The sequence below is a fragment of the Anomaloglossus baeobatrachus genome, chromosome 3 (genome assembly GCF_048569485.1).
Source record: "Anomaloglossus baeobatrachus isolate aAnoBae1 chromosome 3, aAnoBae1.hap1, whole genome shotgun sequence".
NCBI classification, from domain to species: Eukaryota; Metazoa; Chordata; class Amphibia; order Anura; family Aromobatidae; genus Anomaloglossus; species Anomaloglossus baeobatrachus.
In genome coordinates this window covers 61,917,372-61,939,095 of record NC_134355.1, presented here as the reverse complement: position 1 = coordinate 61,939,095, position 21,724 = coordinate 61,917,372, and the positions used below count along the sequence as shown (strand labels likewise).

Here is a 21,724-nt window from a genome sequence, read left to right as displayed (position 1 = left end):
TTTATATCGAGGTACCTTTTTTGCTTCTGATTCTCTAAATGTGTCACGGGGGCGGGCTGCCTGATGGCCGTTATTCTGCCCCCTGTTCCTGTATGCCGCCCCCATCGCCGATTTCTATACTTCTGGACGCCGCCCACTGCTCCAGCCATCCCCGCGCATGCCCAGTGCTCATCTCTCGTGGATGAGCACTGTGCTCAGTGTCACCGGTGGTGACGTGCGCGCAGGGTTTAGATTATGGGCGGTGCTGTGATGTTAATTACCAAGCAACCGCCCATAATCGCGGGACCGCGCATTCCCCCTCGGCCTGCTTCTTTCTGCGCAAGCGCGGTGCTGCTGAACTCCTCCTGATCGGTGTAGTCACTGCTCCGCGCTTCTCCCATCTATTTCCTGCCTCAGGGCAAGATGGGAAGGAGGTGACGTGAGTTCAGCTGCAGCGCGCTTGCGCAGAAAGCAGGCAGAGGGGGAATGCGCGGTCCCGCGATTATGGGCGGTTGCTTGGTAATTAACATCACAGCACCGCCCATAATCTAAACCCTGCGCGCACGTCACCAGCGGTGACGCTGGGCACAGTGCTCATCCACGAGAGATGAGCACTGGGCATGCGCGGGGATGGCTGGAGCAGTGGGCGGCGTCCAGAAGTATAGAAATCGGCGATGGGGGCGGCATACAGGAACAGGGGGCAGAATAACGGCCATCAGGCAGCCCGCCCCCGTGACACATTTAGAGAATCAGAAGCAAAAAAGGTACCTCGATATAAACTCTTTTTTTGGGTCAGAAAGGGGGCACTATAATAACAGGGACCTTTCTAGAATGCAGCCCAGGAGCTGCAGAGGGGGAATCTGTTAGGTTTTAGTCGAAATTTCTGCTGACAGGTTCCCTTTAATACTTGATGGCAAAACCCTTGTTGACAGCCCAGCAGTCAGACATTTTCTGTAGTTGATGATGAGGTTTGCGCACATGTCAGGAGGAATTTTGCTCCACTCCTCTTTGCAGATCATCTCTAAATCATTAAGACTTTGAAGCTGTCGCTTGGCAACTCAGGGCTTCAGCTCCTCCATAGGTTTTCTATGGGATTAAGGTCTGGAGACTGACTAGGCCACTCCATGACCTTAATGTGCTTCTTTTTGAACCACTCCTTTGTTTCCTTGGCTGTATGTTTTGGGTCATTGTCGTGCTGGAAGACCCAGACACGACCCATTTTTAATGTCCTGGCGGAGGGAAGGAGGTTGTCACTCAGGATTTTACCGGACATGGCTCCATCCATTGTCCCATTGATGCGGTGAAGTAGTCCTGTGCCTTTAGCAGAGAAACACACCCAAAACAATGTCTCCACCTCCATGCTTGACAGTGGGGAGGGTGTTCTTGGGGGTCATAAGCAGCATTTCTACTCCTCCAAACACGGTGAGTTGAGTTAAGACCAAAGAGCTTAATTTTTGCCTCATCCGACCACAGCACCTTCTCCCAACCACTCTGCCAATGAACTCCTGGATAATTATAAAACTTCAGACAGGACTGCTGCACATGTGCTTTCTTGAGCAGTGGGACTTTGCGGGCACTGCAGGATTTTAAGCCATTACAGCATAATGTGTTACCAATGGTTTTCTTGGTGACAGTGGTCTCAGCTGCCTTGAGATCATTAACAAATTCCCCCCGTGTAGTTTTAGGCTGAGTTCTCACCTTCCTCATGATCATGGATACCCCACAAGGTGAGTTTTTGCATGAAGCCCTGGATCGGTCGATTGACACTCATTTTGTATTTCTTCCATTTTCTTATTGCACAGTTGTCTCCTTTTCACCCAGCGTCTTATAGTTTTGTAGCCCATTCCAGCCTAGTGCAGATCTATGATCTTGTCACTATGTTGTAGAGGTTAGAGCAGGGGTCTCAAACTCGGCTGGGTGTATGGGCCGCACAGAGGAAAAAAACAATAATTTGGGGGGCTGCATTCTTTGCAGGACAAAGTGACATTTTTATTGGTACCATATTATATATATATATATATATATATATATATATATATATATATATATATATATATATATATATATATATATATATATATATATATATATATATATATATATATATATATATATATATATATATATATATATATATAAAATTTTATTTATATTTTTTTTTACACACCTTGGGATCACTGATTTTGAACATTTTCACTTGTTCATTATATCAAACGTGCACATTCTTTGTTTAAATATAAACAAAGAGAATTTTGTTACTGACCGTAAATTCTTTTTCTTATAGTTCCATATTGGGAGACCCAGACCATGGGTGTTTAGCTTTTGCCTCCGGAGGACACACAAAGTACTACACTTAAAAGTGTAGCTCCTCCCTCTGAGCTTATACACCCCCTGGTAGCCAGTCCTAGTCAGTTTAGTGCAAAAGCTGAAGGAGAATAGCCACCCACAAGTAGAACCGAGTAAGAACCGGAACAACCGGAGACTCTCCACAACAGCCGGTGATAACACACGGAACAAGAAAATTGCCAACAGGCAACAGGGAGGGTGCTGGGTCTCCCAATACGGAACTATAAGAAAAAGAATTTACGGTAAGTAACAAAATTCTCTTTTTCTTTATCGTTCCTTTGGGAGACCCAGACCATGGGACGTTCCAAAGCTGTCCCTGGGTGGGAATAAACAGAAAAAACTAAGAAGTAGGCGCAGCCTAACTTCACAAGTGGGCGACAGCCGCCTGAAGGATGCGTCTGCCCAAGCTCGCATCTGCCGAAGCATGAGCATGCACTTAGTAGTGCTTCGAAAAGGTATGCAGACTAGTCCAAGTGGCAGCCTGACAGACTTGTTGAGCCGTAGCCTGGTGCCTAAAAGCCCAGGAGGCACCAACAGCTATGGTCGAGTGAGCTTTGATCCCCGGCGGGGGAGGCACCCGAGTACTCTGGTAGGCGTCCAAAATGGTCGATCTAATCCAACGGGCAAAGGTCGGCTTAGAAGCAGAGAGACCCTTGCGCCGCCCTGTGGTTAGCACAAAAAGAGAGGTGCACCGCCTAAGCGCAGCGAGACACAAATCCGGAGAGCACGCACCAGATACAGAGTATGCAGCGCTTTCTCAAAGCGATGAACAGGGGCCGGACAGAAGGAAGGCAAGGAAATATCCTGGTTAAGGTGGAAGGGAGAGACCACCTTAGGAAGAAAGTCCGGGGTCGGACGGAGAACTACCTTGTCTTGGTGAAAAACAAAAAAAGGTGACTCCGAGGAGAGCGCAGCCAAATCAGAGACTCCCCTGAGAGAAGTTATGGCAACTAGAAAGGCCACCTTGTGAGAAAGACGATACAAAGAAACCTCCCTAAGAGGCTCAAAGGGGGGTTTCTGCAATACCGTGAGGACCAAGTTAAGGTCCCAGGGATCCAAGGGCCGCCGATAAGGCGGAATGATGTGAGACGCACCTTGCATGAAGGTGCGGATCTGAGCCAGCTGGGCGAGACGCCGCTGGAAAAAAACTGATAGAGCTGACTCTTGTCTTGTCCCTTGAGAGAGTTGAGGGACAGTCCTAGCTGCAGACCGGACTGTAAAAAAGACAGAAGGGTCGGCAACGAAAATGGCCAAGGAGAATGGCCGGAAGAGCGACACCAGGACAGGAAAATATCCAAGTCCTGTGATAGATCTTGACGGAGGAAGACTTACGGGCCCGAGTCATAGTGGAGATTACTTCAGGAGGAATACCAGAAGCCGTCAAAACCCAGGACTCAAGAGCCACGCCGTCAATTTGAGTGCTGCAGAATTCGGGCGGAAAAACGGACCTTGCGAGAGCAGGTCTGGACGGTCCGGAAGATGCCACGGCATCTCCACGGACAGTTGGAGCAGGTCCAGATACCAAGCTCGCCTGGGCCAGTCCGGAGCAATGAGGATGACCCGACGGCCCTCCATTCTGATCTTGCGCAGGACTCTGGGCAAGAGAGCTAGAGGCGGGAAACACATAGGACAGACGAAACTGGGACCAATCTTGAACCAGAGCGTCCGCGGCGAAGGCCTGAGGATCGTGGGAGCGAGCCACGTAAACCGGAACCTTGTTGTTGTGACGGGATGCCATTAGGTCCACGTCCGGAGTGCCCCACTTGCGGCAGATTGACTGAAACACTGCCGGGTGCAGAGACCACTCGCCACCGTCCACGGATTGACGGCTGAGATAATCTGCCTCCCAGTTTTCTACGCAAGGGATGTGGACTGCGGATATGGTGGACTTGGAGTCCTCCGCCCATTGAAGAATGCGTTGGACCTCCAACATTGCCAGGCGGCTGCGTGTCCCGCCTTGGTGATTGATGTAGGCAACCGCTGTCGCGTTGTCTGACTGGACTCGAATGTGCCTGCCCGCCAACAGGTGGTGAAAGGCTAGGAGAGCAAGAAGCACAGCTCTGGTTTCCAGCACATTGATTGAAAGGGCTGACTCGGACGGACGGAGTCCAAGTGCCCTGAGCTCTGTGGTGGAGATGTACCACTCCCCAGCCGGATAGGCTGGCATCCGTGGTGAGAATCACCCAGGACGGAGCCAGGAAGGAGCGCCCTTGGGACAGGGAGAGGGGTCGAAGCCACCACTGAAGAGAGGTCCTGGTCCGTGGCGACAGAGCCACTAACCTCTGTAAGGAGGAAGGCCGCTTGTCCCAACAGCGGAGAATGTCCAGCTGCAGAGGACGCAGATGGAACTGGGCAAAGGGAACCGCCTCCATGGAAGCCACCATTTGACCCAGCACCTGCATCAGGCGCCTGAGGGAATAACGGCGGGGCCTCAGGAGAGAGCGCACCGCTAGCCGGAGAGACTGCTGTTTGATTAAGGGCAACTTCACAAGTGCTGGCAAAGTCTCGAACTGCATCCCTAGGTACGTGAGACTCTGGGTCGGAGTCAGAGTGGATTTGGGAAGATTGACAATCCACCCGAATTGGGCTAGGGTGGCGAGAGTGAGCGAAACACTCCGCTGACAGTCTGCGCTGGATGTACCCTTGACCAGAAGGTCGTCCAGATAAGGAAGCACTGCTAACCCCTGGAGGTGCAGGACCGCAATCACTGCCGCCATGACCTTGGTGAATACCCGAGGGGCCGTGGCTAACCCGAAGGGGAGAGCCACGAATTGGAAATGATCCTCTCCTATCACAAAACGTAACCAACGCTGATGTGACACTGCGATTGGCACATGTAGATAGGCATCTCTGATGTCGTGGACGCCAGGAACTCCCCTTGGGTCATAGAGGCAATGACTGATCGCAGACTCCATGCGAAAATGCCGCACCCGGACATGCTTGTTGAGAAGCTTGAGATCCAGGATGGGCCGGAAGGTACCGTCCTTTTTTGGAACTAGGAAGAGATTTGAGTAAAAACCTCTGAACCGTTCCTGAGCGGGAACTGGGACAATCAATCACTCAGTTTGCCTGCAAGGACGCCACGGCCTGCGAGAAGGCAGCGGCCTTGGAGCAGGGGGAGTTGAGAGAAAAAAATCTGTTTGGAGGGCTGGAAGAGAATTCTATCCTGTAGCCGTGAGATATGATGTCTCTCACCCACTGATCGGAGACCTGCTTTAACCGAGCGTCGCCAAAGTGGGAGAGCCTGCCACCGACTAAGGACGTGGCTGGAGCGGGCCGAGAGTCATGAGAAAGCTACCTTAGTGGAAGAACCTCCTGCGTTCTTCTGCGGACGCGCTTTTGGGCGCCAGTTGGATTTCTGATCCTTGGCTGAGTTAGCGGACGAGGCGGAAGGCTTAGAGGATGACCAGTTGGAGGAACGAAAGGAACAAAACCTCGATTGATTCCTACCCTGGGCGGGTTTCCTGGTCTTGGTTTGTGGCATGGAAGTACTCTTCCCGCCAGTAGCTTCTTTAATGATTTCATCCAGCTGTTCACCAAACAGCCGTGAACCAGCAAAAGGGAGCCCAGCAAGAAACTTCTTGGATGAAGCATCTGCCTTCCACTCTCGAAGCCACAAAATCCTGCGGATAACAAGAGAATTAGCTGAAGCCACCGCAGTGCGGTGAGCAGCCTCTAGCATGACAGACATGGCATAAGATGAAAAGGCTGAAGCCTGAGCAGTTAAGGTAACCATCTCAGGTATAGATTCCTTGGTGAGGGAATGCATCTCCTCTAGAGAAGCAGAGATGGCTTTGAGAGCCCACACTGCTGCAAAAGTCAAGGAAAACGCGGCCCCCGCAGCTTCATACACAGATTTGGCCAGAAGGTCAATCTGACGGTCAGTGGAATCCTTAAGTGAGGTGCTGTCAGCCACCGACACAACGGTCCGGGCTGATAGCCTAGACACCGGAGGGTCTACCTTTGGGGAGTGAGACCACTCCTTGACCACCTCAGGTGGAAATGGAAACCGGTCATCAGAACCACGCTTTGGAAAGCGTTTGTCAGGGCAGGACCTGGGTTTGGTCACAGCGGTCTGAAAACTAGAGTGGTTAAAGAACACACTCTTCACTCTATTAGGCGAGGTAAACTGATGTTTTTCTGCCAAAGAGAGTTGCTCCTCTGACACTGGCGGATTGAGATCCAGCACAGAATTAATAGAAGTAATCAAATCACTAAGATCTGAGTCACCCTCAGAGAAATCGATGGGATACATAGCCTCCGAGCCCCCAGTGAGGGCATCCTCCTCATCTTGAGAGTGAGCTCTTGAGACAGAGCCGTGGGATGGGGAAAGGAGGAAACCCTGCGCCTTCTCTTAGAAGGACGGGGTCTGGGATCAGATGATGAATCCTCCGTGAGCTCTGATGGACGGAGGTCAGAGGATAGGAGTCCTCTGTCAAGAGTATTAGAGGCACCCCGAGAGGGGGGCTGATGCATATTCATCAAAGTCCTGGACAAAAGTCCCATGGACTCAGCAAATGACTGGGATATGGACCTAGAAAAGGACTCTACCCAGGCCGGGGGTTCAATCACAGGTGCAGCAGCAGCCTGAGAGACCACTGGGGGTGAGACTCCAGGCTGTGGCACCGCCAAGTTAGAGCAACCATCACAGTGTGGATAAATGCTCGGCTCAGGCAGCAGGAGCTTACATGCAGTGCATGCAGAATAAAGCTTTGGAGCCTTGTTCCTTGTGTGAGACATGCTTCTGGAGTGGGGGCTTTGCAGAGAATGAACCCCAGAAAGAATATACAGAGGTCCACAACCGGAGACCGGCTGTGGCTTACCAGACCGCTGAGCGCGGGTGTTGTGTGCCCTCCAGATCCCGAAGCCCGGTCCCCCGTCCCCCAGTGCGCAGCACCTCAGCAGAGATGCAGAATGCAGGATGTCCCAGAGCAGAGTGAACTCTGCCTGAGAAATGGAGGGGGCGGGACTAGGGGCGTTCCTATAAAAGAGTGGGAACTGGAGGGCTATAGAGACCTGCCAGGAAGGAGGGACGCCCCAGCAGTGGGGAGTGTCCCTCCCCTGTGTAGAACGGCCGCCGGGAGGAGCCGAACCTGTCCCTCTGCATGAGTGACATGCGAGGGCAGGAAAACGAAACTAGGCCTCCGGCGAAGTCAGGGCCTAAATTTAAGCGGCGAGGCCGTCAAGCAGACATCATCGGCGCGGTTCTCAGGCAAAAGCTGGAGAACCCGCCGGAAAAGTTAAAAACAATCACATACAGCATACTCTCCCCTTACAATAAAGAACCGGGACCCCCAACATAAACGTCTCAGGTACTTAGCTGCTGAGACGCAGGGCCATGTCCCTGGGGATGAGTGCTCCGGTCCAACAGAATCCTCAAGGGGCTGTGGATGGAGACCGGACTCCTGCCAGGCATGGAGACCGTGCTGGCTCCCACTCAAGCCAGAGCCCAGAAGGGATGGTGAAGAAGCGCGGCATGTATGGCTTCAGCCTTGTATATCAACCTTAACAACACCGCCGACACAGTGGGGTGAGAAGGGACATGCCGGGAGTCCAGACGTGGACCCGCTTTTCTTCAAACTCTTTCCAAAAGTCAAACAGATGAGAATGCATGTGTGGATGTATGACCTCCTGAACACAAAGCGATAAACTGGCTAGGACTGGCTACCAGGGGGTGTATAAGCTCAGAGGGAGGAGCTACACTTTTAAGTGTAGTACTTTGTGTGTCCTCCGGAGGCAGAAGCTAAACACCCATGGTCTGGGTCTCTCAAAGGAACGATAAAGAAATTTATTTTTTTTACATTTTATCCCTTTCTTGTAACTAATAGTCTTACAATTAGCACTATATAGAAATTTTGACCAACATCTTTAGTAATGTTCCCCATGTTATAGTAATGTGTTCATCCTTGTCCCCATCCTATAGTAATGTCCCCAATCTATAGTAATGTTCCCCATCCTTGTCCACTTGTAGCAATGTCCCCATCCTATAGTAATGTGCTCACCTTGTCCCCATCCTATAGTAATGTGCTCACCTTGTCCCAATCCTATAGTAATGTGCTCACCTTGTCCCAATCCTATAGTAATGTGCTCACCTTGTCCCAATCCTATAGTAATGTGCCCACCTTGTCCCAATCCTATAGTAATGTGCCCACCCCTGTCCCCATCCTATAGTACTGTGCCCACCCCTGTCCCCATCCTATAGTAATGTGCCCACCTTGTCCCCATCCTATAGTAATGTGCCCACCTTGTCCCCATCCTATAGTACTGTGCCCACCTTGTCCCCATCCTATAGTAATGTGCCCACCTTGTCCCCATCCTATAGTAATGTGCTCACCTTGTCCCCATCCTATAGTAATGTGCTCACCTTGTCCCAATCCTATAGTAATGTGCTCACCTTGTCCCAATCCTATAGTAATGTGCTCACCTTGTCCCAATCCTATAGTAATGTGCCCACCTTGTCCCAATCCTATAGTAATGTGCCCACCTTGTCCCCATCCTATAGTAATGTGCTCACTTTGTCCCCATTCTATAGTCATGTGCCCATCCTAGTTCCCATCCTATAGTACTGTGCCCACCTTGTCCCCATCCTATAGTAATATCCCCAGCCTTGTCCCCATTCTATAGTCATGTGCCCATCCTAGTCCCTATCCTATAGTAATGTGCCCATCCTAGTCCCTATCCTATAGTAATGTGCCCATCCTAGTCCCTATCCTATAGTAATGTCCCCATACTATAGTAATGTCCCCATCCAATAGTATTGTGCCCATCCTTCTAATGTCCCAATCCTATAGTAATGTCCCCAGCCTTATCCCCATCTCATAGTAATGTGCGCACTTTGTCCCCATCCTGTAGTAATGGGTCAGCTGCTCCCCTCACCTTCCACAGACGCAGGAGTGAAGCTGAGGGGAGTGGTCTGCGGCCCCAGATCCACAGTGATTGGAGAGATCGGTCACAAGGCCGATCTCTCCAATCAGAGCTGGGGGCGGGTGAAGCAGACGTCACCCAGCTCCAGCCGATGATCAGTGATACAGCTGCCCTGATCTTGGCTGGATTTCAATGTTTCAGCGATTTTCAATGGCTGAAACATTAGTGGCTGTGATTGGCTAACGAACGCCGCTCAGCCAATCACAGCCTCCGTAGGTCCGGGGAGGAGACACCACCCCTCCTGAGGTCCCCTCCTCCCCGAATCTAAGGTATTTGCAGCGATCACAGCCACCGGGGCTGCGCTTTCGCCATGACGTACTGGGGACGTCATGGGTCCTTAAGTACCAGGGAGCCATAACGTACCCAGTACGTCATAGGTCGCTAAGGGGTTAACGTCACACACACACACACAAACCATTCTTCTCACCTGTCCCGCGTTCCCTCCGCTGCCTCATCTCTGCTTCGTGCGGCCCCCAGCCCGTGCCCCTGGTCACTATCGCGGCAGGTGCAGTGTCACCGTCAGTGATTTATGTGAGATTATTGTATTGCCGGCGCGAGATCACAGGGCCGGCACCACATTCATCTGACAAATTGCAGACAGTGGCTGCGGCCCCTGCACCTGCCGCGATAGTGAACAGGGGCACGGGCCTGGGGGCCGCACGAAGCAGAGATGAGGCAGCGGAGGGAGCGCGGGACAGGTGAGAAGAATGGTTGGGGTGTGTGTGTGTTGGACGTTAACCCCTTAGTGACCTATGACGTACTGGGTACGTTATGGCTCCCTGGTACTTAAGGACCCATGACGTCCCCAGTACGTCATGGCGAAAGCGCAGCCCCGGGCCGCGTGTTTGAGACCCCTGGGTTAGAGTCTGAGTCTGTGGACAGGTGACAATGTAAGACAGCTGTCTTTAATGCAAGTAATGAGTTGATTAGGAGCATCTAACAGGTCTGTAGGAGCCAGAACTCAATGGTTGGTAGCAGGGCTGTGGAGTCGGTAAGCCAAACCTTCGACTCCGACTCCTCAAATTCTCTTGCACCGGCTCCGGCTCCTACATATATTGCTTATAGTTAGGTGAAAAATTTATTGTAGTACATGAATATGTGTATGTGAACATCAGACATTTAATAATTTTTATGATACAATAATCAAGATATTTGGATAGAACATAAAATATATTTATTGGAATACAACTTTAGAACACAAAAAACTGTAATAAATTGTAAATATGTAATACACTATGTAATATACAGTAGATTACATATATATCTTGTGTGTGTATATACACTGTATATATATATATATATATATATATATATATATATATATATATATATATATATATATATATATATATATATATATATATATATTACATATTTACAATTTATTAGTTTTTTTGTGTTTTAACCCCTTAACGACCTTGGACGTACTGAGTACGTCATGGTGACATGGTGCTAAAGGACCCATGACGTACTCAGTACGTCCTGGCGAAATCGCGGTCCCGGAGCCCCGGGGAGTGAAATTTACTTAAACGGTGGATTCGGGAAGGAGGGGACCTCTGCCTGACGTCAGGAGGGGTGGTGCCTCCTCCCCGAACCTACAGAGGCTGTGATTGGCTGACGAACGCCGCTCAGCCAATTACAGCCACTGTAATGTTCCAGCCATTGAAAATGGCTGGAACATTGAAATCCAGCCCTGATCAGTGCTGCTGTAGCACTGGCCATTGGCTGGAGCTGGGTGATCGATGCTTCACCCGCCCCCAGCTCTGATTGGAGAGACCGGTCTTGTGACCGCTCTCTCCAATCAATGTGGATCTGCGGCCTGTGACCGTCCCTGGAAGCCGAAGCTCTGCGGGTGCCCATCGGTAAGTTGCTGCCCCCGCTCGCCCGCCCCTGTCCCAGCCGCTCGCCCGCCCGCCCGCCCCTGTCCCAGCCGCTCGCCCGCCCCTGTCCCAGCCGCTCGCCCCTGTCTCCGATCGCCCCGCCGCCACGCTCGATTTACCGCTGTCCCGGCCGCCGCTCCGATCCACCGCTGTCCCGGCCGCCGCTCCGATCCACCGCTGTCCCGGCCGCCGCTCCGATCCACCGCTGTCCCGGCCGCCGCTCCGATCCACCGCTGTCCCGGCCGCCGCTCCGATCCACCGCTGTCCCGGCCGCCGCTCCGATCCACCGCTGTCCCGGCCGCCGCTCCGATCCACCGCTGTCCCGGCCGCCGCTCCGATCCACCGCTGTCCCGGCCGCCGCTCCGATCCACCGCTGTCCCGGCCGCCGCTCCGATCCACCGCTGTCCCGGCCGCCGCTCCGATCCACCGCTGTCCCGGCCGCCGCTCCGATCCACCGCTGTCCCGGCCGCCGCTCCGATCCACCGCTGTCCCGGCCGCCGCTCCGATCCACCGCTGTCCCGGCCGCCGCTCCGATCCACCGCTGTCCCGGCCGCCGCTCCGATCCACCGCTGTCCCGGCCGCCGCTCCGATCCACCGCTGTCCCGGCCGCCGCTCCGATCCACCGCTGTCCCGGCCGCCGCTCCGATCCACCGCTGTCCCGGCCGCCGCTCCGATCCACCGCTGTCCCCGCCGCCGCTCCGATCCACCGCTGTCCCCGCCGCCGCTCCGATCCACCGCTGTCCCCGCCGCCGCTCCGATCCACCGCTGTCCCCGCCGCCGCTCCGATCCACCGCTGTCCCGGCCGCCGCTCCGATCCACCGCTGTCCCGGCCGCCGCTCCGATCCACCGCTGTCCCGGCCGCCGCTCCGATCCACCGCTGTCCCGGCCGCCGCTCCGATCCACAGCTGTCCCGGCCGCCGCTCCGATCCACATGTGGGGGGAGGGTGGCTTGCAGTGCTCCACATGTGGGGGGGAGGGTGGCTTGCAGTGCTCCACATGTGGGGGGAGGGTGGCTTGCAGTGCTCCACATGTGGGGGGAGGGTGGCTTGCAGTGCTCCACATGTGGGGGGGAGGGTGGCTTGCAGTGCTCCACATGTGGGGGGAGGGTGGCTTGCAGCACATGTGGGGGGGGAGGGTGGCTTGCAGCACATGTGGGGGGAGGGTGGCTTGCAGTGCTCCACATGTGGGGGGAGGGTGGCTTGCAGTGCTCCACATGTGGGGGGAGGATGGCTTGCAGTGCTCCACATGTGGGGGGAGGATGGCTTGCAGTGCTCCACATGTGGGGGGGAGGGTGGCTTGCAGTGCTCCACATGTGGGGGGAGGGTGGCTTGCAGCACATGTGGGGGGGGAGGGTGGCTTGCAGCACATGTGGGGGGGGGAGGGTGGCTTGCAGTGCTGCAAGCCACCCTCCCCCCACATGTGCTGCAAGCCACCCTCCCCCCCCCCACATGTGCTGCAAGCCACCCTCCCCCCCCCCACATGTGCTGCAAGCCACCCTCCCCCCCTCCCCCCTCCATGTTCTGGGGCCCCCCCCTCCTCCATGAGCCATCTCTCTCTCCCATCAGACTCTGCCCCCCTCCCCGATCTGCTGCCTGCTCTCTCCCATCCTCTTCATCTACTGCCCCCTCTCACCCTCCTCAATCTGTTGCCTCCTTCATCTGCTGCCTCTTCTGTCTGCTGTGATCCTGCTGCCTAGATCCATCCTGTAAGGTAGGTATCCCCATCTCACCTCCCCCCCCCCCCCCCCATCCTCTGCCGCTCCTCCACCCGCTGCGCCATTTCCCATCATCCATCCGTTGCGCCCTTTCCCATCCTCTGCCGCTCCTCCATCCGCTGCGCCATTTTCCATCTTCCATCCGCTGCGCCCTTTCCCATCCTCTGCCGCTCCTCCATCCGCTGCGCACTTTCTCATCTTCCATCCGCTGCGCCCTTTCTCATCTGCCGCCCCGCCCTCTCGCATCGCATTATCCAGCGCAGTTGCTTGCTTCCAGACTGGAGTGGATGATGCGATGCGAGACTCGTGCATTGCTCTCACGTTTGGCACTGGTCTTAGTGGCAGGCGCTCATATTTTTTTTTTTTTTATTCATTTTTTTTTTTTTTTTACTGATGTCTGTATTTTTTATTTCGCCAAACTAATTTTTTTGTATGGGGGGGGGGGGTCTAGTTTCCAAAATGGGATCACATGTGGGGGAGCTCCATTGTTTAGGCACCTCAGGGGGTCTCCAAATGCAACATGGCGTCTGCTAATAATTCCAACCAATTTTACTGTGAAATGGCGCTCCTTCTCTTCTGAGCCCCGCCGTATGCCCAAACAATTGATTTCCACCACATATGAGGTACCTGTGTACTCAGGAGAAATTGCACAATACATTTTATGGTGCATTTTTTCCTGATACCCTTGTGAAAAAAAAGCTACCTGTTTGAAAAAACAATTTTGTGGTAAAAAAAATAATAAAATATTTTCACGGCTGAACATTACAAACGTTTGTGAAGCCTCCAGGGGTTCAAAGTGCTCACTAAATAGCTAGATAAATTCCATGAGGGGTCTAGTTTCCAAAATGGGATCACATGTGGGGGAGCTCCATTGTTTAGGCACTTCAGGGGGGTCTCCAAATGCAACATGGCGTCCGCTAATAATTCCAACCAATTTTGCTGTGAAATGGCGCTCCTTGCCTGCCGAGTCCTGCTGTGTGCCCAAACATTTGATTTCCACCACATATGGGGTATCTGCGTACTCAGGAGAAAATGCACAATACATTTTATGGTGCATTTTTTCCTGATACCGTTGTGATAAAAAAAGCTACCTGGTTGAAGCAACAGTTTTGTGGTAAAAAAAATTTTTTTTCTTTTCACGGCTCAACGTTATAAACTTCTGTGAAGCCCCCAGGGGATCAAAGTGCACATCAAACATCTAGAAAAAATATTTGAGGGGTCTAGTTTCCAAAATGGGGTCACTTGTGGGGGAGGTCCATTGTTTAGGCACCTCAGGGAGTCTTCAAACCCGACATGGCGTCCGCTAATGAGTGCAGCTAATTTTGCACTCAAAAATTCAAATGGCGCTCCTTGCCTTCCGAGTCCTGCCGTGTGCCCAAACATTTGATTTCCACCACATATGGCGTATCTGCGTACTCAGGAGAAAATGCACAATACATTTTATGGTGCATTTTTTCCTGATACCGTTGTGATAAAAAAAGCTACCTGGTTGAAGCAACAGTTTTGTGGTAAAAAAAATTTTTTTTCTTTTCACGGCTCAACGTTATAAACTTCTGTGAAGCCCCCAGGGGTTCAAAGTGCACATCAAACATCTAGAAAAAATATTTGAGGGGTCTAGTTTCCAAAATGGGGTCACTTGTGGGGGAGCTACATTGTTTAGGCACCTCAGGGAGTCTTCAAACCCGACATGGCGTCCGCTAATGAGTGCAGCTAATTTTGCGTTCAAAAATTCAAATGGTGCTCCTTGCCTTCCGAGTCCTGCCGTGTGCCCAAACATTTGATTTCCACCACATATGAGGTATCTGCGTACTCAGGAGAAAATGCACAATACATTTTATGATGCATGTTTCCTGATACCCTTGTGAAAATACTAATTTTTATGGCTAAAGTAACATTTTTGTGTTAAAAAAGTAAAATTTTCATTTTTTCGTCTACATTGCTTTGGTTGCTGTGAAGCTCCTAAAGGGTTAATAAACTTCTTGGATGTGGTTTTGAGCAGAGTGAGGGGTGCAGATTTTAGAATGGGGTCACTTTTGGGTATTTTCTGTTGCCTAGGTTTCTCAAATCACTCCAAATGTGATGTGGTACCTAAAAATTTTTTTTATGTAAATTTTGTTGGAAAAATGAGAAATTGCTGATGAACTTTGAACCCTTCTAACTTCCTAACGGAATTTTTTTTTTTTTCAAAAATTGCGCTGGTGTAAAGCAGACAAGTGGGAAATGTTATTTAGTAACTATTTTGTGTGACCTATCTCTCAGATTTATGGGCATAAAATTTCAAATTTTGAAAATTGCGAAATTTTCAAAATTTTCGCCAAATTTCCGAAATTTTCACAAATTAACGCAAAACATATCGGCCTAAATTTACTACTGACATGAAGCACAATATGTCACGAAAAAACAATCTCAGAATCGCCAGGATCCGTTGAAGTGTTCCAGAGTTATAACCTGTCAAAGTGACACTGGTCAAAATTGCAAAAAATGGCCGGGTCTTTAAGGTGAAAACAGGCTGGGGGCTGAAGGGGTTAAAGTTGTATTCCAATAAATATTTTATGTTCTATCCAAATATCTTGATTATTGTATCATAAAAACAATTAAATGTCTGATGTTCACATTGTACTACAATAAATTTTTCACTTAAATATAAGCATTATACTAAATGTTGTTATTTAGTAAAATATTCAGCACATTCTGCATTGCACTCCTGTCCCCAATTTATTATATATTTTAGGAGTCGGAGTCGGTGCATTTTATACCGACTCCGACTCCACCAAAATGAGCTCCGACTCCGACTCCGACTCCACAGCCCTGGTTGGTAGGGGATCAAATACTTATTTCTCTCTGCAAAATGCAAACACATTTTTATAAAATTTATACAATGTGATTTTCTGGATTTTATTTTTGATATTCTCTGTTAAATTTAACCTACCCTTAAAATTAGACCGTTCATGTCTTTGTCAGTGGGCAAACTTACAAAATCAGGAAGGAATCAAATAATTATTTCCTTCACTGTACACACTTCCCCAAGTGAGCGTTCCCTCTATTTCCCAAATCCCTACTGATTACTCATTATTTCTAGGAAGCCCCTTACAGTATTACGGTTCTTACCCAATACAGCGAAGCACTCCACCGCCGTCTGCCACTCCTTGTAGTTCTTATCGAAGTTGTAAAACAGCCTCCTCATACAGTCTTTAAGGGCAGCGTCTCTGCGCTCTTCTGCGTTTACCAAGTCCCCAAACATATTTTCTATGGCTTTGGTCCAATAACGTTTGAAGCCTTTTTTTGTCGACTTCAATTCATACGACTCTGGTAAATTACGCTCAGTGACGCTCTCTGGAATCTCCATTTGGTAACGGTTCTTTGCCGTCCCCCAATACACAATATTTTTGCACCCGAGTCTTTTCCGCTGCTTCTCCAAATAATCAGCCAGATTCTGCTCCGTCGCCTTAATGTCTCTCAGGGCTTCATCATAATCTGGATCAAAACCGGCTTTAGGAGTGATCACACCAGTTTTTTTAGCTTTCTCGTGATCAAATGAAGTATCCCAGCGCTTTAACTCAGTGGACAGATCCGGAAAGCGTCCTTTGGGACTTTTATCCTTGAGACTGACCACCTGTGTTAGAATATTGGACTTGAAATCATCAACGGCATCTTCCATTATCATGACAACTTCACGCATGACCTTAAAGCCTTCAAGAGCAGAGAGGAAATCTGCTATCTTCTTCTTGCTGTAGGTGGTCTCCTCGTACATAACGGCTCTGCTGTCTGGGTGGTTTTGGCTTTTGAGTGGAGAGCCAATGCTATGGATTTTGCTCAAAAGTCTTTCAAGATCTGGAAGTTTTTTCAGCAGGTCCCCAACCTCTGACACCTTCCCCGGAATGGCCATGAGGTCTTCAACCGCGTTAAGCCGATCATTAATGGAGAACGGATTGCACAGTGGAGCACAGAGCCACTGCTTTAAAAGACGCTTGCCAAAAGGAGTGAAGCAGGTGTCCAATTTCTCCAGGAGTGTCCCTTCTGTGGACCCGTTGGTGCCATTCTGAAGAATCTCCAAGTTCGTTAGCGTGACGCCATCAAGAACCATTCGTTGAGTTGTTTTAGCAAAGTAACTGGTCGGAGTTTGGGCTCCTTTGATGTCCACGTCAACGGGGATATACTCTTCAAAGTTTGCCATCGATAGCAGCTCTTGGTCAATGAGACATTTTTTAAGGTAAAAAATGCAAGCCCCAAGTGCAGAAAGAGCAAGTTCATGATTGTCACCAGGGGTAAGTGCTAAAGAGTCACTGTCAGACGTCATGTTTTTCAGAACTAGTGGCAAAGTGCCATTTTCACGCTCTTCCTTGCCTTCTTTTACGAAATACCCCTCTTCAGCCAAGATCTTTAGTGTTTTTGTAGCATCCCAGAACTGAGAGGAAGAACTTAATGCCTCCTGAATTGCAGAGGAGAGGCAGCTTTTAAGGACTTTTTTCGTGTCCTGCGACGGATTACACTTTTCAAACAAGATCTGTACTGGGGGATAGTGGGCAACCAAGGTCCTAAATCTAGAACAGTGGCGGTCATCATAAAACTGGCCAACGTGAAATTTACCTACAGAGGTGTCCACAAAGCAGACGCCGTATATTCTCTGCTGAGCAGACGAATCGTTCAGCTTCTCTTTCAGGCATAGCAGGTATTTGCTATGACTTTCTGAGGGACTGCCATCTAACACGCTGTAGGTCTGAGTGCCTTTGGTAATAATCCTGCACATTTCTCTTCTCACAACTTTATCAAACTTCGTAGGGTGAGACATGGATTTGCAACGTACTTCCATCATGTCTGGGGTTTCGGTCTGCTCTACCCGAGCAGCTTTATACCCCTTCTGAACTAGAACATCTGAGAAACGTCCAAATGCAATCTCAGGGAATCCGGAGTGAGCCCACGAGCCCTTCATGAATGTCAGGCCTAACTCATTCACCCCGATAACTGCGTCCATGTGGTAAAGTTCATAAAACTTCCCGACCTTATAAAATATGACTGTATCAAAGTGCTGAGATTTCAGCTGCCACCATTTTCTCATGCCTGGAGTGCATTTATTAAGGAAGTCATCAGGAACAAGCAGCGTTCCCGGGTCATAATCGTCATCATTCTGTCGCCTTCGTTTGGCGTCTTTCCTTCGTCCGTCTTGAAGCCATTCAAGCTTTTCATGATCCCATGTAGCAACGCCAGCAGCAACTCCGGAGTTTGCCTGCGATTCAAACGATTCCGGGGCAGAAAACGATGACAGCTTCAACTTGGCATCTGCAGATACACTGACTGCTCTTTTGGGAGTCTCTGGCAGATGATTTTGCAATTTCTTAACAGGAGGCTTGGACACACTTCCTCTCTTGCGTTTGACGGGGACCTTGACTGGGCTGTCTTCTTCTGTTGCAGACTCTGATGCACACACGTTATCCTCATCTTCTCCACTGCTGCCCTCATCACTGCTCGCAGCGTCCTTCACGTTTGGCTTGAACTCTTCTTCAGATGCTTCCTCATCGCTGTCCGACTGAACCATAATTCGCCTCCTCTTTGCCTTTCCGTTCTTTTTGGCCTGACGACTCGGCCTTCCATTATTTGGCTCAGGAATCTGATCGTCGCTTACAGAACTTTCTTCTACCTGATCAATGAAACAAAAAAGGAGATTCTCCTGTAAATTTGACTCGATGGTACCTAAATACATTATTGCCATGCCTGTGATCAATGACCAAGTAATTGTTTTTTTTTCAATCAATACATTCAAATAGCCAAAACTTTCATTAACTATTTGAGGTCTTTTACAAAAATCAAGTTGTACTTTTAAATGCAGGGGCATTGTAGGGCACGCAAGTTTTTTTTTGTTTTTTTTTTTTATGGGGCAGGGTGGGGAAGGCCATCAAAGGCAAAACAAAAATATAAAAAATAATGTGCAATTCCGCTTTATTTTTTTTCCTTGCAGTGATATACTTACTTTACAATTCAATCATGTTTCAAGTAAATAAAAATGTAGCAAAGAAAAAAAAATAAATTAAAAAAATTGTATGTTTGCATTGCTTACCTCCATTTCCTCCTCTGAATCCGACGGTTCTGTGCACACCGCCAGAGACAGCCTCTTCTCTTTATCAGCTGACACGGCGTCATCTGCCATTTTCATTGCTCTTCGTATCTCAGGTCTGGTGCTGAAAAATAAACCTCCTTTTTGGGTTTCTTTGGCCGATGAACCTGAAACAAAGAAAAAAAATATATTTCAGAAGACAGCCCGAAAATGGTCACATTGGACCAAATCCTATTAACCAGACTAAATTTGGGATATCAAAAGAAGGGAATTTTGTTTACTTACCGTAAATTCCTTTTCTTCTAGCTCTAATTGGGAGACCCAGACAATTGGGTGTATAGGCTATGCCTCCGGAGGCCGCACAAAGTATTACACTTAAAAGTGTTAAGCCCCTCCCCTTCTGCCTATACACCCCCCGTGCTCCCACGGGCTCCTCAGTTTTGGTGCAAAAGCAAGAAGGAGGAAAAGATTATAAACTGGTGTAAAGTATATTCAATCCGAAGGAATATCGGAGAACTGAAACCAAACAACATGAACAACATGTGTACACAAAAAAACAGGGGCGGGTGCTGGGTCTCCCAATTAGAGCTAGAAGAAAAGGAATTTACGGTAAGTAAACAAAATTCCCTTCTTCTTTGTCGCTCTATTGGGAGACCCAGACAATTGGGATGTCCAAAAGCAATCCCTGGGTGGGTAAAATAATACCTCGTAATAGAGCCGTAAAACGGCCTCTTCCTACAGGTGGGCAACCGCCGCCTGAAGGACTCGTCTACCTAGGCTGGCATCCGCCGAAGCATAGGTATGCACCTGATAGTGTTTCGTGAAAGTGTGCAGGCTCGACCAGGTAGCCGCCTGACACACCTGCTGACCCGTAGCCTGGTGCCTCAAAGCCCAGGACGCGCCCCCGGCTCTGGTAGAATGGGCCTAGAGCCCTGAGGGAACCGGCAGCCCGGTAAGCTTCGAGAATTGGTTCCTTGATCCACCGGGCCAGGGTTGATTTGAAAGCCTGTGACCCTTTACGCTGGCCAGCGACAAGGACAAAGAGTGCATCCGAGCGGCGCAGGGGCGCCGTACGAGAAATGTAGAGCCTGAGTGCTCTCACCAGATCTAACCAGTGCAAATCCTTTTCACATTGGTGAACTGGATGATGACAAAAAGAGGGTAAGGAGATATCCTGATTGAGATGAAAGGGGGGTACCCCCCTTGGGAGAAATTCCAGAACCGGACGCAGAACCACCTTGTCCTGGTGAACACCAGGAAAGGGGCTTTGCACGACAACATTGCTAGCTCAGACACTCTCCGAAGTGAAGTGACTGCTACTAGGAAAATCACGTTCTGCGAAAGGCGTGAGAAAGAAATATCCCTTATTGGATCGAATGGTGGTTTCTGAAGAACCATCAGCACCCCGTTCAGATCCCAGGGTTCTAACGGCCGCTTGTAAGGATGAACGATGTGACAACCCCCTGCAGGAACGTGCATACCTGTGGAAGTCTGGCTAGGCGCTACTGGAAAAAACACAGAGCGCTGAGACTTGTTCCTTAAGGGAGCCGAGCGACAAACCCTTTTCCAGTCCAGATTGAAGGAAGGACAGAAAAATGGGCAAGGCAAAAGGCCAGGGAGAAAAACCCCGAGCAGAGCACCACGACAGGAAATTTTTCCACGTCCTGTGGTAGATCTTGGCGGACGTTGGTTTCCTAACCTGTCTCATAGTGGCAATGACCTCTTGAGATAATCCTGAAGACGCTAGATCTAGGACTCAATGGCCACAGTGTCAGGTTGAGGGCCGCAGAATTCAAATGGAAAAAACGGCCCTTGAGACAGCAAGTCTGGTCGGACTGGTAGTGCCCACGTTTGGCCTACCGTGAGATGCCACAGATCCGGGTACCACGACCTCCTCGGCCAGTCTGGAGTGACGAGGATGGCGCGGCGGCAGTCGGCCCTGATTGTGCGTAACACTCTGGGCAACAGTGCCAGCGGAGGAAACACATAAGGGAGTTGAAACTGCGACCAATTCCGAACTAAGGCGTCTGCCGCCATAGCTCTGTGATCGTGAGAGCGTGCCATGAATGCCATGACCTTGTTGTGCCGGGACGCCATTAGGTCGACGTCCGGCCTCCCTCAGCGGCAACAGATCTCCTGAAACACGCCCGGGTGAAGAGACCATTCCCCTGCGTCCATGCCCTGGCGACTGAGAAAGTCTGCTTCCCAGTTTTCGACGCCCGGGATGTGAACTGCGGAGATGGTGGAGGCCGTGGCTTCCACCCACATCAAAATCCGCCGGACTTCCTGGAAGGCTTGACGACTGCGTGTTCCGCCTTGGTGGTTGATGTAAGCCACCACTGTGGAGTTGTCCGACTGAATTCGGATCTGCTTGCCTTCCAGCCACTGCTGGAACACTTTTTAGGGCAAGATACGCTGCCCTGATCTTCAGAACATTGATCTGAAGCGAGGACTCTTACTGAGTCCACGTACCCTGAGCCCTGTGGTGGAGAAAGACTGCTCCCCACCCTGACAGACTCGCGTCCGTCGTGACCACCTCCCAGGATGGGGGTAGGAAGGATTTCCCATGCGATAATGAAGTGGGAAGAAAGCCACCCCCTAAGGGAAGCTTTGGTTGACAGAGAGGGAGACGTTCCTGTCGAGGGACGTCGGTTTCCTGTCCTATTTGCGTAGGATGTCCCAATGAAGAGGACGCAGGTGAAACTGCGCGAAAGGAACTGCCTCCATTGCTGCCACCATCTTCCCCAGGAAGTGCATGAGGCCCTTCAAGGGGTGTGCTTGACCTTGAAGGAGAGATTGCACCCCTTTCTGTAGTGAACGCTTGTTGATCAG

The 21,724-nt window shown here is 50.3% G+C and overlaps 1 protein-coding gene across 2 annotated transcripts in view; it reads right to left on the bottom strand.

The window, feature by feature from the left end:
- Positions 1–21,724, bottom strand: part of MSH6 (mutS homolog 6) — a 132,632-nt gene that overhangs the window by 81,991 nt on the left and 28,917 nt on the right. For both annotated transcript variants that reach the window (XM_075339209.1, XM_075339210.1), the window contains 2 exons: positions 18,896–19,059; positions 15,952–18,478 (listed from right to left, as the gene is read on the bottom strand). In XM_075339209.1, the coding sequence (XP_075195324.1) occupies positions 15,952–18,478; positions 18,896–19,059 (2,691 nt within the window). The remainder of the gene's footprint in view (positions 1–15,951; positions 18,479–18,895; positions 19,060–21,724) is intronic.